The sequence below is a fragment of the Hemiscyllium ocellatum genome, chromosome 8 (assembly GCF_020745735.1).
Source record: "Hemiscyllium ocellatum isolate sHemOce1 chromosome 8, sHemOce1.pat.X.cur, whole genome shotgun sequence".
NCBI lineage: Eukaryota > Metazoa > Chordata > Chondrichthyes > Orectolobiformes > Hemiscylliidae > Hemiscyllium > Hemiscyllium ocellatum.
This window is the reverse complement of record NC_083408.1, coordinates 72,592,048-72,605,247: the sequence shown is the minus strand read 5'-3', so window position 1 is coordinate 72,605,247 and position 13,200 is coordinate 72,592,048. Positions and strand designations below refer to the sequence as shown.

Sequence of the window (13,200 nt, the reverse complement as noted above, 5' to 3'; positions counted from 1 at the left end):
GAACTCATTATTGACTTTCGACGAAAGGATATTCATGCCCCCCTACACATTAACAGCACAGAGGCAGAACGAGTGAAGAGTGTCAAGCTCCTGGGAGTGGTCATCCACAACAAGTTTTCTTGGACTCTTCATGTGGATGCACTGGTTACAAAGGCCCAACAACTTCTCCTCTTCATCAGGCAACTGTTGTTACCTATTATTTACTTATCTGGATGCAGGTTTGCTCACTGAGCTGGAAGGTTACTTTCAGATGTTTTGTTACCACAGTAGGTAACATCTTCAGTAAGCCTCTGAATGAAGCACTGGTGGTGTAGCCCATTTTCTATTTATATGTTTGAGTTTCCTAGGGTTAGTGATGTCATTTCCTGTGGTGACATGATTTCCTACGGTGATGTAATTTCCTGTTCTTTTTCTCAGGGGGTGGCAAATGGGATCCAAGTGAATTTGTTTATTGATAGAGTTCAGGTTGGAATGCCATGTATCCTGGTGGCTAGTTTTTTGCCTTTTGTCCTACTCAGACTCCTTGGCATCACGGTAGCCCACAAACCAACCAAACCACTAAAACAGCAGCTAATGAACTTGAAAGACCCTATACAGATAATAAGCAAAACTAATTTCATTTACAAGATAACTTGCAAGAACTGTAACAAACACTACAATGGACAAACAGGCAGAAAGCTAGCCACCAGGATACACGAACATCAACTCGCCACAAAATGACATGCCCCACTCTCATTAGTATCCTTACATACGAATGAGGAGGGACAGCACTTTGACTGGGACAACACATCCACCCTAGGACAAGCCAAACAGAGACACGCACGAGAATTCCTAGAAGCATGGCATTGCAACTGGAATTCTATCAACAAACACATTGACTTGGATCCCATTTACCACCCCCTGAGAAAAAGAACCGGAAATGATGTCACCACAAGAAATGACATCACTAACCCTAGGTAACTCAAGCATATAAATAGAAAGTGGGCTACATCACCAGTGCTTCATTTGGAGGCTCACTGAAAATGTTACCTAGTATGTTGACAAAATATCTGAAAACGAACCTTCCAGCTCAGTGAGCAAACCTACATCCAGAACTTCAATCTGAGCTACAAATCTTCTCAAAGCTCAATTTACTTATCTATGCTACTTAACTATGTGATCTGCCTGTATTGCTCGCAAGACAAAATTTTTCACTATCCCTCAGTACATGTGACAAAAATTCAATTCACAGATTGACAAGGTGGTTAAAAAGGTGTTTAGCATGCTTGCCTTCATTGCTCAGGCCACTGAGTAAAGGAGCCAGGACATGATGTTCTGGTTGTACAGGACATTGTTGAGGCCACTTTTAGAGTACAGGAAGAATATTATTGAATTGACAAGAGTTCAGAAGAGATTTACAAGAATGTTGCTGAGAGTGGAGATTTTGAGTTATAAGGAGATGCTGGACAAGCTGGCACCTTTTTCACTGGAGTGTAGGAGGTTGAAGGGTGATCTTTTTTAGAGGTCTATAACATTGTGAGGGGCACAACTAAGGTGAATAGCAAAGATCTTTTCCGAAGGGTAGGGAAGTTCAAAACTAGATGGCATATTTTTTAAGTAGAGAGGATAAAAATTTAAAACGCACCTGAGGGGTAAAGTTTTCAAACAGAGAGTGGTTCATGTGTGGAATGAATTGCCAGAGGAAGTAGTAGTACATTTACAGTTTAAACATTTAAAAGACATTTGGATAGATATGTGTACAAAGAACAAAGAAAATTTACAGCCCAGGAACAGGCCCTTTGGCCCTCGAAGCCTGAGCTGATCCAAATGTACTGTCTAAACTTGTCAGTCAATTCCTAAGCATCTGTATCCCTCAACTCCCCATCTACTCATGCATTTATCCAGACGCATCTTAAATGAATCTACCGTGCCAGTCTCAACTACCTCTGTTGGCAATGCGTTCCAAATGCCCACCACCCTCTGGGTCAGTACTTGCCGCGTGTATCCCACTTAAACTTTCCACCTCTCACCTTGAAAGCGTGACCTCTCGTTACTGAATCCTTCACCCTGGGAAAAAGCTTGTCTCTATCCACTCTGTCTATACCCTTCATGATTTTGTAAACCTTAATCCTGTCCCCCCTCAATCTCCTTTTTTCTACTGAAAAAAAACCTAACCTACTCAACCTTTCTTCACAGCTAGCACCTTCCATACCAGGCAACATTCTCGTAAACCTTCTCTGCACCCTCTCCAAAGCTTCCACATCCTTTCGGTAATGTAGCGACCAGAACTGTACACAGTATTCCAAATGCTGCCAAACCAATGTCTTGTACGTTAACATGACTTGCCAGCTCTTATGCTCAATACCCCTTCCAATGAAGGCAAGCATACTATATGCCTTCTTGACCACTTTATCCACCTGTGCAGCAACCTTTAGGGTACAATGGACCTGCACTCCCAGATTTCTCTGCCCATCAATTTTTCCCAAGGCTCTTCCATTCATTGTATAATTCACTCTCGAATTAGTCTTGCCTAAATGCATCACCTCGCATTTGTCTGGATTGAAAACCATCTGCCAATTTTCCGCCCTACTCTCCAGTCTATCTATATCCTCCTGTATTCTCTGACAGTGCCTTATGCTTTCTGCTACTCTACCAATCTTCGTGTCATCTGCAAACTTGCTGATCATACCAACAGTGTCCTCTTCCAGATCATTTATGTACATTACAAACAACAGTGGTCCCAACACCGCTGGTCACCTTTCTCCATTTCGAGAAACTCCCTTCAACTATTACTCTCTGTCTCCTATTGCTTAACCAGTTCTTTATCCACCTAGCTAGAACACGCTGCACACTCTATAACTTCACTTTCTCCATTAGTCTACCATGGTGAACCTTATCAAATGCCTTAGTAAAGTCCATGTATATGACATCAATAGTCCTTCTTTCATCTATCAACTTAGTCACTTTCTCCAAGAACTCTATTAAGTTGTTGAGGCACGATCTCCCCCGCACAAAACCATGTTGCCTATCACTGATAAGCCCATTCTTTTCTCAATACAAATAGATCCTATCCCTCAGTACCTTCTTCAGTAACTTTCCAACCACTGACGTCAGGCAGACACTGGTCTGTAGTTACCCAGAATATCCCTACTAACCTTATTGTACAGGGGGACAACATGAGCAACCCTCCAGTCTTCCGGCACCTCACCTGTATTTAAGGATGCCACAAAGATATCTGTCAGGGCCCCAGCAATTTCCTCTCTCGCCTCCCTCAGCAACTTGGGATAGGTCCCATCTAGCCTACCCAACACATCTTCCCTACTTATGTCAACAACATATAGAGGGATATGAGCCAAATGCAGGCACGTGGGACTGGTGATTTGGAGGACCCAGTGTTTGACCGGGGTTACAAAGTTAAATATTGCATAACACCAGATTACACCAGCAAGTTTATTTGGAATCACTAGCTATCAGAATGCTGCTCCTTCATCACATGGTTGGGGAGTATAAGTTCATAAGACACAGAATTATAGTAAAAGTTTACAGCGTGATGAAACTGAAATTATATATTGACAAAGACCTGGGTTGTTTGTTAAGTCTCTCATGTTTTAGAATGACTATGTTGGTTTCAGTTCTTTCATATATAAATCCCAGAACTTTTAGTTTTAAAAATTACATTCTCAAGTGAACTTTAACAATAGGTGCCATGTCATCTCAAATAATGCAGTGAGGTGCCCTGTGTGAGGTTGTCTGTGCCTCAATGATCAGATTGATTCTATTTCTAAAAAAGGATTTATAGAATCTTACATGAATTTTTGAGCAAAATAAAACAGAACTCTGCAAATACAAATTCACCCCACAAACACGTGTGTGCGCAAATGGGTATACGTGTGTGTGTGTGTGTGTGTGTGTGTAAATGGGTATAAGTCTGTGAGAGGGTATGCATGACTGTATGAAAGAGAGTCTGCATGAGTGTTTGGGTCTGCAGGAGAGTGAGTGAGTGAGTCTAGGTCTGTAGTGCATTTGGGTCACCCATAGTGTGACATGAACCCAAGGTTCCAGTTGAGGCCATCCCCATTGATACCAAAATTGGCACAAATTACCAAAGTGGGACTAGTTTAGCCTGGAAATTTGGTCCGCATGGACGAGCTGAACAAAAGGTAGACAAACAGGAGGCTGGAAGAACACAGCAAGCCAGGCAGCATCAGGAGATGGAGAAGTAACACACAAATGTTGACTTGTGCACTCCTGATGCTGCTAGCTTGCTGTGTTCTTCCAGCCTCTTGTATGTCTACCTTGGATTCCAGCATCTGCAGTTTTTTTTTGTCTCTAACAGAGTTAGACCAAAGTGTCAATTTCTATGCTGAATGATGACTAACACAGCACATCAACATCACATCTGACCTCACAAGCATCAAGCCCAATTACGAGTCACCTTAACCAGTGAAATTTGAAGGACAGAGAAAGCAGAACACATGAAAAAGAAAAACAAGGTCTAAGCAATGAACTAAAATCTGATAATAACAACAGAAAGAAAAGATAAAGAGTGAAGTGAGAGAGAAAAATAGTACAGAACAAAGAACAAGCAAAAATACAAGATCTTGATAATGCAGCTGCTTTTGCGAACTGTAGCATTAATCCTCAAGAGGTTATGAATGAATGGTAGGGTAGTCATGTGAAATGTAAGACATTCTCAAGGCATGAATTATTGAACCAGTATCACCACCAGGAACAATCAAAGTGCTTTCACCAGGATAGCTGGATGAAAACAAAATCCATTTATTTCATCCACTACCACTCTGGCATGATATGACAGAGTTGTTGTCAAATCATTCATAATTTATATCTTCGATGGATGAAGTAGCTTTGCATCCTAAAAATTACTGCCCTAAGTCACCAACAAGTGTATGAATGACAAGACATACATAAGAATATCAAGAAGTTCTTAAAAGACTTGGTTTTTAAGTAAAACATCTAGCAGAGATCTGCTATCTACAGTATTGAGGGTTCCACAGTTTAACAATCACTTTTCTGACAACCACCTGAAGGAGCAGCACTCCAAAAGCTAGTGCTTCCAATTAAACCTATTGGACTATAACCTGGTGTTGTGTGACTTTTAACTTTGAACATCCCAGTCCAACACCGGCACCTCTAAATTATTACTTTTCTGGGCCATCAAACCTGAGTAGCAAGTCATGATCGTAATTCATATTACTTGGGTTCGTAAGACACAATGTAAACAGCCCCAAATGGCAGCAATGTGAAAAATTCAGACAAAGCAAGCAAATACAGCAATTTAAGGAAATGCAATGAACTTTACTGGGAAGGTTCATGGCAAGTGTGCAATTCTTTTAAAGTTCAGTAAAACTATCAGTAGAGGAGTACTGCAAATTGGTCAATAACCTGTAGTCAATTGGAATTCATGCCAAACCTCTCTGCCCCTGCAGGTCACAACAGATCCAGTAATTTATTAGTGGTAAGAGTCAAAAGCTCAAATATTATTTCATCAATTTCTGTCGCAAATACAATTATTTCTGAGGCATAAATCGTTTTGTTGTAGTAGTGTTGGCACTTTTATTGTGTTAGGTGATGTGTCCAAAATCAGCTAGGCCCTGTAGATCAAAACTTCCCTGAAAGTATTAGTTATTTCTTGTATTGGTTAACATTAGTAATAGAGCATAAAAAATGTTAAGCTATCCCCAGGTAATTCTAAATTTATGAAATTTCAAAAACGGACATTTTTTAGATACATCAAGAGAATAAAAATAATTACAAACATAATTTCAATAAGATCCACCAGGACCTCTCAATTCCAGACATTATTGTAACCTTATCCGAACATGAGAGAAACAGAAGTGAAAGAGATGAATTCCAGATGAATTGGTGAGAGCAACTGCCATCAGATCCAGGAACTCTAGCAAAATTGAAGTCAATGGGAAACAGGGAGAAAACCCCTCGCTGGCTGAGCTTATACTTAACTCAAGAGGAAGACAGTTGTAGTTACTGAAGTCCAGTCATCCCAAACCCACCAATACTGCACAAGCTCCTTAGGACTGTTTCCTAGGTCTATTCATCTCAGCAGCTTCATGAGTAAGACTGAAAGTGAGAAAATTACTGTTGACCGTACAGGGTTCAGTTCCATTTGTAAATCAGATTAAAAACAAAATCAGCCTGTGCCCACTTGCAGCAAAAAGTGTTGTTTCTCCTTTTCTCTAACACAAGGGTACCTTTTAAGCTTGTTCTCAGTAGACATCCCTGGTCATAGTGAAGTGGTGGGCCTTTCCTGAAAAACTCTAAGTGCTTGTGATGAGGGTGCACCTACAATGGTTTTATATGGGCAATTCAAGGTCTGTGAAAATAAAGGAATGAGATCAGTGTCCACATCAGGATTGAATAGGACTTTGAGGGGACCTTGAATGTGATACTACACAATTGATATGCTTGCCCTTCTCGGTGACTAGAAAAAGTACGATCAAAGTAGCCTTGATGCACTGCTACAGCATGTTCTAATTTCAGGCTATCTGGCTAACTCAGTGCACCACTGAAGGTGGTGATGGAAATTGTCTAGATGGTGTCAAACCTCTTAACTATTCTAACTGCTTCCAACCAGTAGAATACGGATTATTCCTCTCCTTATTTGAACTATGTAGCTTAGAAGGATTTTGATGAATTAAAAAGTGTATTAATCATGAAAGTACTTAGCCTCTGTCCTATTCTTGTATTGAGAGTTGACATGCGTTGTACAGTTCAGATGTGTGTCATTGGTGGCTAAGAATTATATCACTGGTTAGCTATACAGCAACAGTGATTTTGTTTAAAGTTTTATTGGAGACATTTCCGTGCTTTTCCTGGTTCAAGGTGATCATTGTCTTCAAGGTTTGTGCGAAGATTTGTAGCTCGGTGCTCGTTGTTGTGGTTCTGTTCACCGAGCTGGAAGTTTTTGTTGCAAACATTTCGTCCCCTGGCTAGGCGATATCATCAGTGCTTTGGAGCCTCCTGCGAAGCGCTTCTTTGATGTTTCTTCCGGTATTTATAGTGGTCTGTCCTTGCCGCTTCCGGGTGTCAGTTTCAGCTGTCCGCTGTAGTGGTTGGTACATCGACCTGGACCCAATATACCAACCACTACAGCGGACAGCTGAAACTGACACCCGGAAGCGGCAAGGACAGACCACTATAAATACCGGAAAAAACATCAAAGAAGCGCTTCGCAGGAGGCTCCAAAGCACTGATGATGTCGCCTAGCCAGGGGACGAAACGTTTGCAACAAAAACTTCCAGCTCGGCGAACAGAACCACAACAGTGATCATTGTCTAGCCAGTCATGCAGAAAAAGATTCAGAAAAGATTTACAAAGGTGTTGCCAGAGTTGGAGGATTTGAGCTATAGAGAGAGGCTGAACAGGCTGGAGCTGTTTTCCTTGGAGCATTGGAGGCTGGGGGTAACCTTATAGAGGTTTTTAAAAAATGAGGGGTTTGGAGAGGGTAAATAGACAAAGTATTTTCCCTGGAATGGGGAGTGCAGAACTAGAGAGCATAGGTTTAAAGGTGAGAGGGGAAGATATAAAAGGGACCTAAAGGGCAACCTCTTCACAGACAGGTTGGTGTGTGTATGGAATGAGCTGTCATAGGCAGTGGTGGACTATATTTAAAAGGCATCTGGATGGGTATGTGAATAGGAAACGTTTAGAGGGATATGGGCCAAGTGCTGGAAAATGGGCCTAGATTAGGTTAGGATATCTGGTCGGCGTGAATGAGTTCCACCGAAGGGTCTGTTTCCATGCTGTACATCTCTGTGACTTTAAATTAGATGACTTGCCGATTAACCACTGCTTCCCACTTCAATTGCAAAAATCTCAAATTTTGTGAGGGATCTTTGGTGTTGTACTCAATCAAATGTTGCTTTGAAATAAATGGCAGCTGCTCACACCTCTATTTTGGAATTCAGCTTTTGCATCTATATTTGGCTCAAGACTGCATTGAGGGTTGATAGAGTACAAGCTTACCATCAACAAACAATCTCCTGACATCACCACTTTATGGCAGTATTGATGACTTGTACTTTCAGTTCACTGATGGCTACTTGAAAGCAGATAGCCCAGATACCAGCTAGGTTAGAATGGTCTTATTGTGCATGGATAGGATATACTAGGGTAATCTTGAACGTTGCTGGAGTAGAAGCCAAAGTCAGACTATATTAGAACAACTTGGCTAGTGAAGTAGTCAGAAATAGTACACAAGTCTTCAGCACTGCAGACAGTGCTGGCCTGCAACTTTTGTTTTCCCCCAAACAGTGAGCTTAGCTGTGCACTTTACATTGTTATCCCAAGACCAGCTAATGCATAATAAATCAAACTTAAATCTGTTGGCCTTCATTATTCAGTAATATAATTATGCACATCACTATTTGCATGAGAGACAAAAGAGATTGCAGTTGGTTATCACATATCAATTTGAATTGGGTGGTCGTGGAAAGTTGAAAGCAAAAAGCAACATACTTCCCCATGTGAAAGAGGGTGTTGCCACATGTACAGTTCCTGCAGCCAGCAGCAATGCACAAATGGCATTGGTATAAATATGACATTAATATATCTTGAAACAGAACTTCTTTATTAAAAGAAATGAGAAATAATAAATTCAACTAAAATATAGTCAATTAATAAATTTACAGAATTTATTTCATAAATTGTTTAGCACATGTTAGATTCAACACTCATGAAATATTAAGACTTTAAAAGACATCTTATAACATAACAGGAGTTATATCTGAAATGTTGATTTCTCCACCTCCTGATGCTGCCTGGCTTGCTGTATTTTTCCAGCCTCCTACTTGTCTATTCTCTAACGGGAAGCTATAATTCACAACCAATGCAACAAGGATCTTTACCAGCTATGTGCCCTCCTTTACACTTCATGTCTGCAATTATTGCAATGTAACTATATTTCACAGCAATTAACTAAACCAACTCTATGACTCTATGACAGTGCTTGCCCTTAAGCACATTTTGCAAATGGACACTAATCAACCTATTTGAAATGCCCCATTTTCCATTTGCAGTACAAGTAAGCATTTTTTTCCTAATAAAAAGTCCGATCAAAATATGAAAGCAAATTTGGAAGAACGCAGCTACTGATGTTTATAGCAGCTGACAGTTTCATTTTCAGTCAACAAAAATATTGAGTTGAACATATTGTATTAGAAATTACAACTGCTTACTGTATTAATAACATCCTCTTATTTCTAAACATAATATTCCAAGTAACTAAAATATTGAAACTTTCCAATTACAACAATGATTACACATCAAAAGAATGTAATGAGCTGCAGAGTGTTCTGGGGTATCTTTAGGTTATAAAGGATATTATGTAAATTGAAATCTCACTATGAAATACAGGAGTCAAGCCAATGTCAGTAGTACAATTTTTGATTGAAGCTTTCTACTTGTTGAAGTTTGCATCAGGTGCAGTGTAACCGCAGCCCAGTGTGAAGCCAATTTGGACAGTCCATTGGACAAGTCCTTTGTTTTAAAAATTTGCTTAAACTTTAATTGTTAAGAGTCAATCCTATGTTTATATCATACACTCTTAATATCAAAACACATCTGGGATCTAAATGTATGCATGGACATCTATGGTCATTAAACAATGAAAACAAAGATGAGTTAAGCCTCACATTTCCAGGTTATATTCTACAGAAGCAAGATCAGTGGTAGTGTTTGAGATATATTTTAGTTCTAATCAACCAAACAAAATGAAACAAAATTACACAGCCATATTTGGAATGCACGTTATTAAAATGCATACCATAATGATGATTGCATATCAGATTTCCTTCATGAGGAAGTTCTCATGAATGCATGCAATACACTGTTACATTTGATGTAGTGCTGCTTAAGTTATATCTAAAAACATTTCCATTGGAGTTAAGAAAAATAATTTGCTCAAATATTGAAACTATTGAAATTTGCATTCTTACATAGTTCAACAAAAAATAGATTAAATTGTATCTTCAAACATTTACTGAATCTATAAATGACCTGTAAAAATGAAAAATTTATTTTTTGTATTCCTTTTAGGGATGTCACACAAATATCAGTACACTTGTATCAACCAAATTAGTTCTTGTACACCTGCAAAATGTAGATAATATCTTAATTATATCAAACATTTTTAATAAAAATATCACTTGTCAATAAGGGTATGTATTGCAATTTTTGTATAGAGATATATTGGACAGATCTATGTTTAAAGAAAATGATCTTATAAAATACTACAGTATAACTTCAAAAATGTAAAGTATAGCTTTGGTTTAATAGGCAATTTAATATCAAACCTGTCTTATGCAGCAAGCTGCAAACACTCAAGTTATATTAAGATTTACATGTAAAATTCATTTTGTTTAATACTCAGAATCACAAAGGTTAGTTTCCAAGACACAATAAATTATATTCTGTAATAGTGGCAACTTTAGATGTATGGTCAGTAACAATATTGCAATTCTATTAAGTATTCCAGCAATGTGGTTTTCAGCCACTCTGGAATACTTGTTGCTCATTTTACTAGTACAAAAGTACAATGTACCAAATCTAGTGCTATATAAAAAAATTAAAATGGATGTTTTAACCAGGATTATATTCTGTTCAGAAAAAAAAACACCATGTAAAGCTCATTATTTTTGTAACAAAACTACTTCAGCACAGCAATGGTAATAGGTTTCTCATCAAATTTGAAAGTACATGTTATTTCTTTATCTCAAGTGGCCAAACCAAATACATGTCAACTTGCTCAACATTCTTTGATAAAGTGCTATTGCAATGTTAATGAAGAGTTTTGAGTTCCAGTGGTAAACTGCCAATCTAGATTCAAGTGATCTGCCTTGCACTAGTCTGTCTACAACATACTGTATGGAAAAATTACTTTTGCATGTTTTTACAAGTAATTTAAAACTAAACAGACGGTATATCTGTACTGCAGTGTTTAAAATTGTAAAACCAGATTACTTCGGAGATTATATTCAGCATGCGCAGTAAGTCAAAAAGTCAAGGTTACCTGTGATGTTTCACGCGGAAGATCAAGTTTAAAAGTTAAAAGTAAACCAATCATCTGGATTCCTTTGATTTACATCAGAAATTAAATGAAACCCAGCAACTTCTCTAATGTGACTTACCCTTCTGTGTAAAACTCATGTAATCATTTAATTTTTGCTCTAAATCTACATATCATTTTCTTTGAAATCCTCAATAATAATCAAAAATAGATCGAAAGAAGCCTGAATTAATTTGATAAAAGAAATACTGTTGTGGTACAATAATAACCTACCCTGTGCAGCCAAAACACACTTACATAATTAAAATTCGAATGGTATTGATCACACGCCAACCGAATTTGAGATGTACAAGCTATACTCGACTTTATTATTATCTTCTTCCCAAAACACACTATTTAAACTATTAAAAAAAAATACGTTACCTTGCGTAAAGCTGGTACAAAGAGCCCCCGCCATTTCAGACTGTTCTCTTCACTGAAGAAATCATAAGGCTGCTGCATGGCTTTTGGACACAAAACTCAGCATCGGCCTCGGCTCCAACCCGGCGGCGACCACACTCAGGGACCTCGGATCACAAACACTTCCTCTCCCCTTATTTTCAGGGTCAAGTAATATTTCATCTCAAACGAGAGTCCGGACAGCTTTCACATTCTTCAGCAGACGGCACGCGGAGCAGGAGAAGGAGGAAAGGATCGATCCGACGGCCGAGTCGAGAGGTCACAGACATCCCTGGATCATTCCCTCACACGGCGCCGCTCCAACTTCACTCCGCTTTCGCTGCTCGATGAATCAAGTCTCCTCCCAGTTGACTCAAGTCTTGGTCGGACAAAACAATGCACGAGCGTCGGTTACGCACATTGCACAGTCACCGCGTGAACAAACGCGCAACGCTCCGCGCTGCTGCCAAGCCGCGAGCGAGCTGCCCTGAGTGGAACGTGCCCGCTTCATTCTCCCCGGCAGCCCGTCAGGCCCATGTCGCCCCAGTGCACGCTCCAGCTCCAAGCGTCAGTCAGCGATACCGGACCATTCCGAACACCGTCCGCAGGGACCACCGTGCGCACGCGCGGGCCTCGGCGGCCCCCTAGCTTCCACACGGAAAGAACGCAAGGGCATTGCATTGCACTTCACCCACTGTCCTACTCCGGCCGCTTCAATGTGTTGGAGGCAAGCAGACCACATCAATGAGAATGTCTTCCCTGTTCAAAAATGCACGGGCGTACAGTAATACTAGTCGCTGAGAAATCTGAAAACAAACCATCTCCAGCAAATTCATATGACACTATGACTCAGAATTCGTTACATTGTTTTCTTTGTGGGTATGCAGATACGTAATAGCAATTTGTGCAATTTTATTCAAAAAACAGAAATTGCTGCAGAAGCCCAGAATGTGCGCCGAGAAAGCAAATTCAATGTTTTGAATCTAGTGACCTTACATTCGTAAAAAATGTATTTTATGCAATTTTATTCCCAATCCTTATAAAGTATAAAATGTGTCGCTTTGCAATAAATGTTGCAGTGTGCAACAAATATCCTAGTCCTATATTAAATTGCTAATGTGTTCAATGTACATTTTGGCAAATATTGAACAGATTTTAAAAAAGAAATTCTGACCGATAACAAATGGTTGTACGTGAAACGTAGCCAATCCACTGGATGTTCACACTTGCGGTTTATGACATCAAGTTGGCTTGTGGTTCAACCATCTGTAATTACACTGAATTTACAAACAAGACTGAACATATAACTCAAAATAAATACGAGTAATTAATAGATGCATATCATCTACTCATAAAATAAACATTATTAAAGTAGTCTGACCCGCAATTGAATTCCACAACATACTTTAATAAAATAAAAATAATATATTGCAGATCCTGAAAATCTTGAATCTGAAAGCAATATTGGCAGCATCTGTGGAGAGGTAAACAGGAGATTAGCATTTCAGGACAAAATGGAGGTGAGATAAAAATATTGATTGAGTGATTGTTATTACATACCGAGATACAACGAAAAGTGTTGTTTGTGTGCTATACAGGCATAGCATACAATACAAAGGGCATCCTGGTGTGGAACACAGTGCAGAAGATAGTGTTGCAGTCGCAAGCATCGTGCACATACAGAGAGAGATCAGAATTAACATTAAAGAAGTCCATTCAAAAGTCTAATAACAGCAAGGAAG

The 13,200-nt window shown here is 39.3% G+C and overlaps 1 protein-coding gene across 2 annotated transcripts in view; it reads right to left on the bottom strand.

The window, feature by feature from the left end:
- sos2 (son of sevenless homolog 2 (Drosophila)) overlaps positions 1–12,095 on the bottom strand; it is a 96,808-nt gene extending 84,713 nt beyond the window's left edge. For both annotated transcript variants that reach the window (XM_060829189.1, XM_060829190.1), the window contains exon 1: positions 11,444–12,095. In XM_060829189.1, the coding sequence (XP_060685172.1) occupies positions 11,444–11,521 (78 nt within the window). In that variant the 5' untranslated portion in view covers positions 11,522–12,095. The remainder of the gene's footprint in view (positions 1–11,443) is intronic.
- Between the last annotated feature and the right edge of the window lie 1,105 nt (positions 12,096–13,200).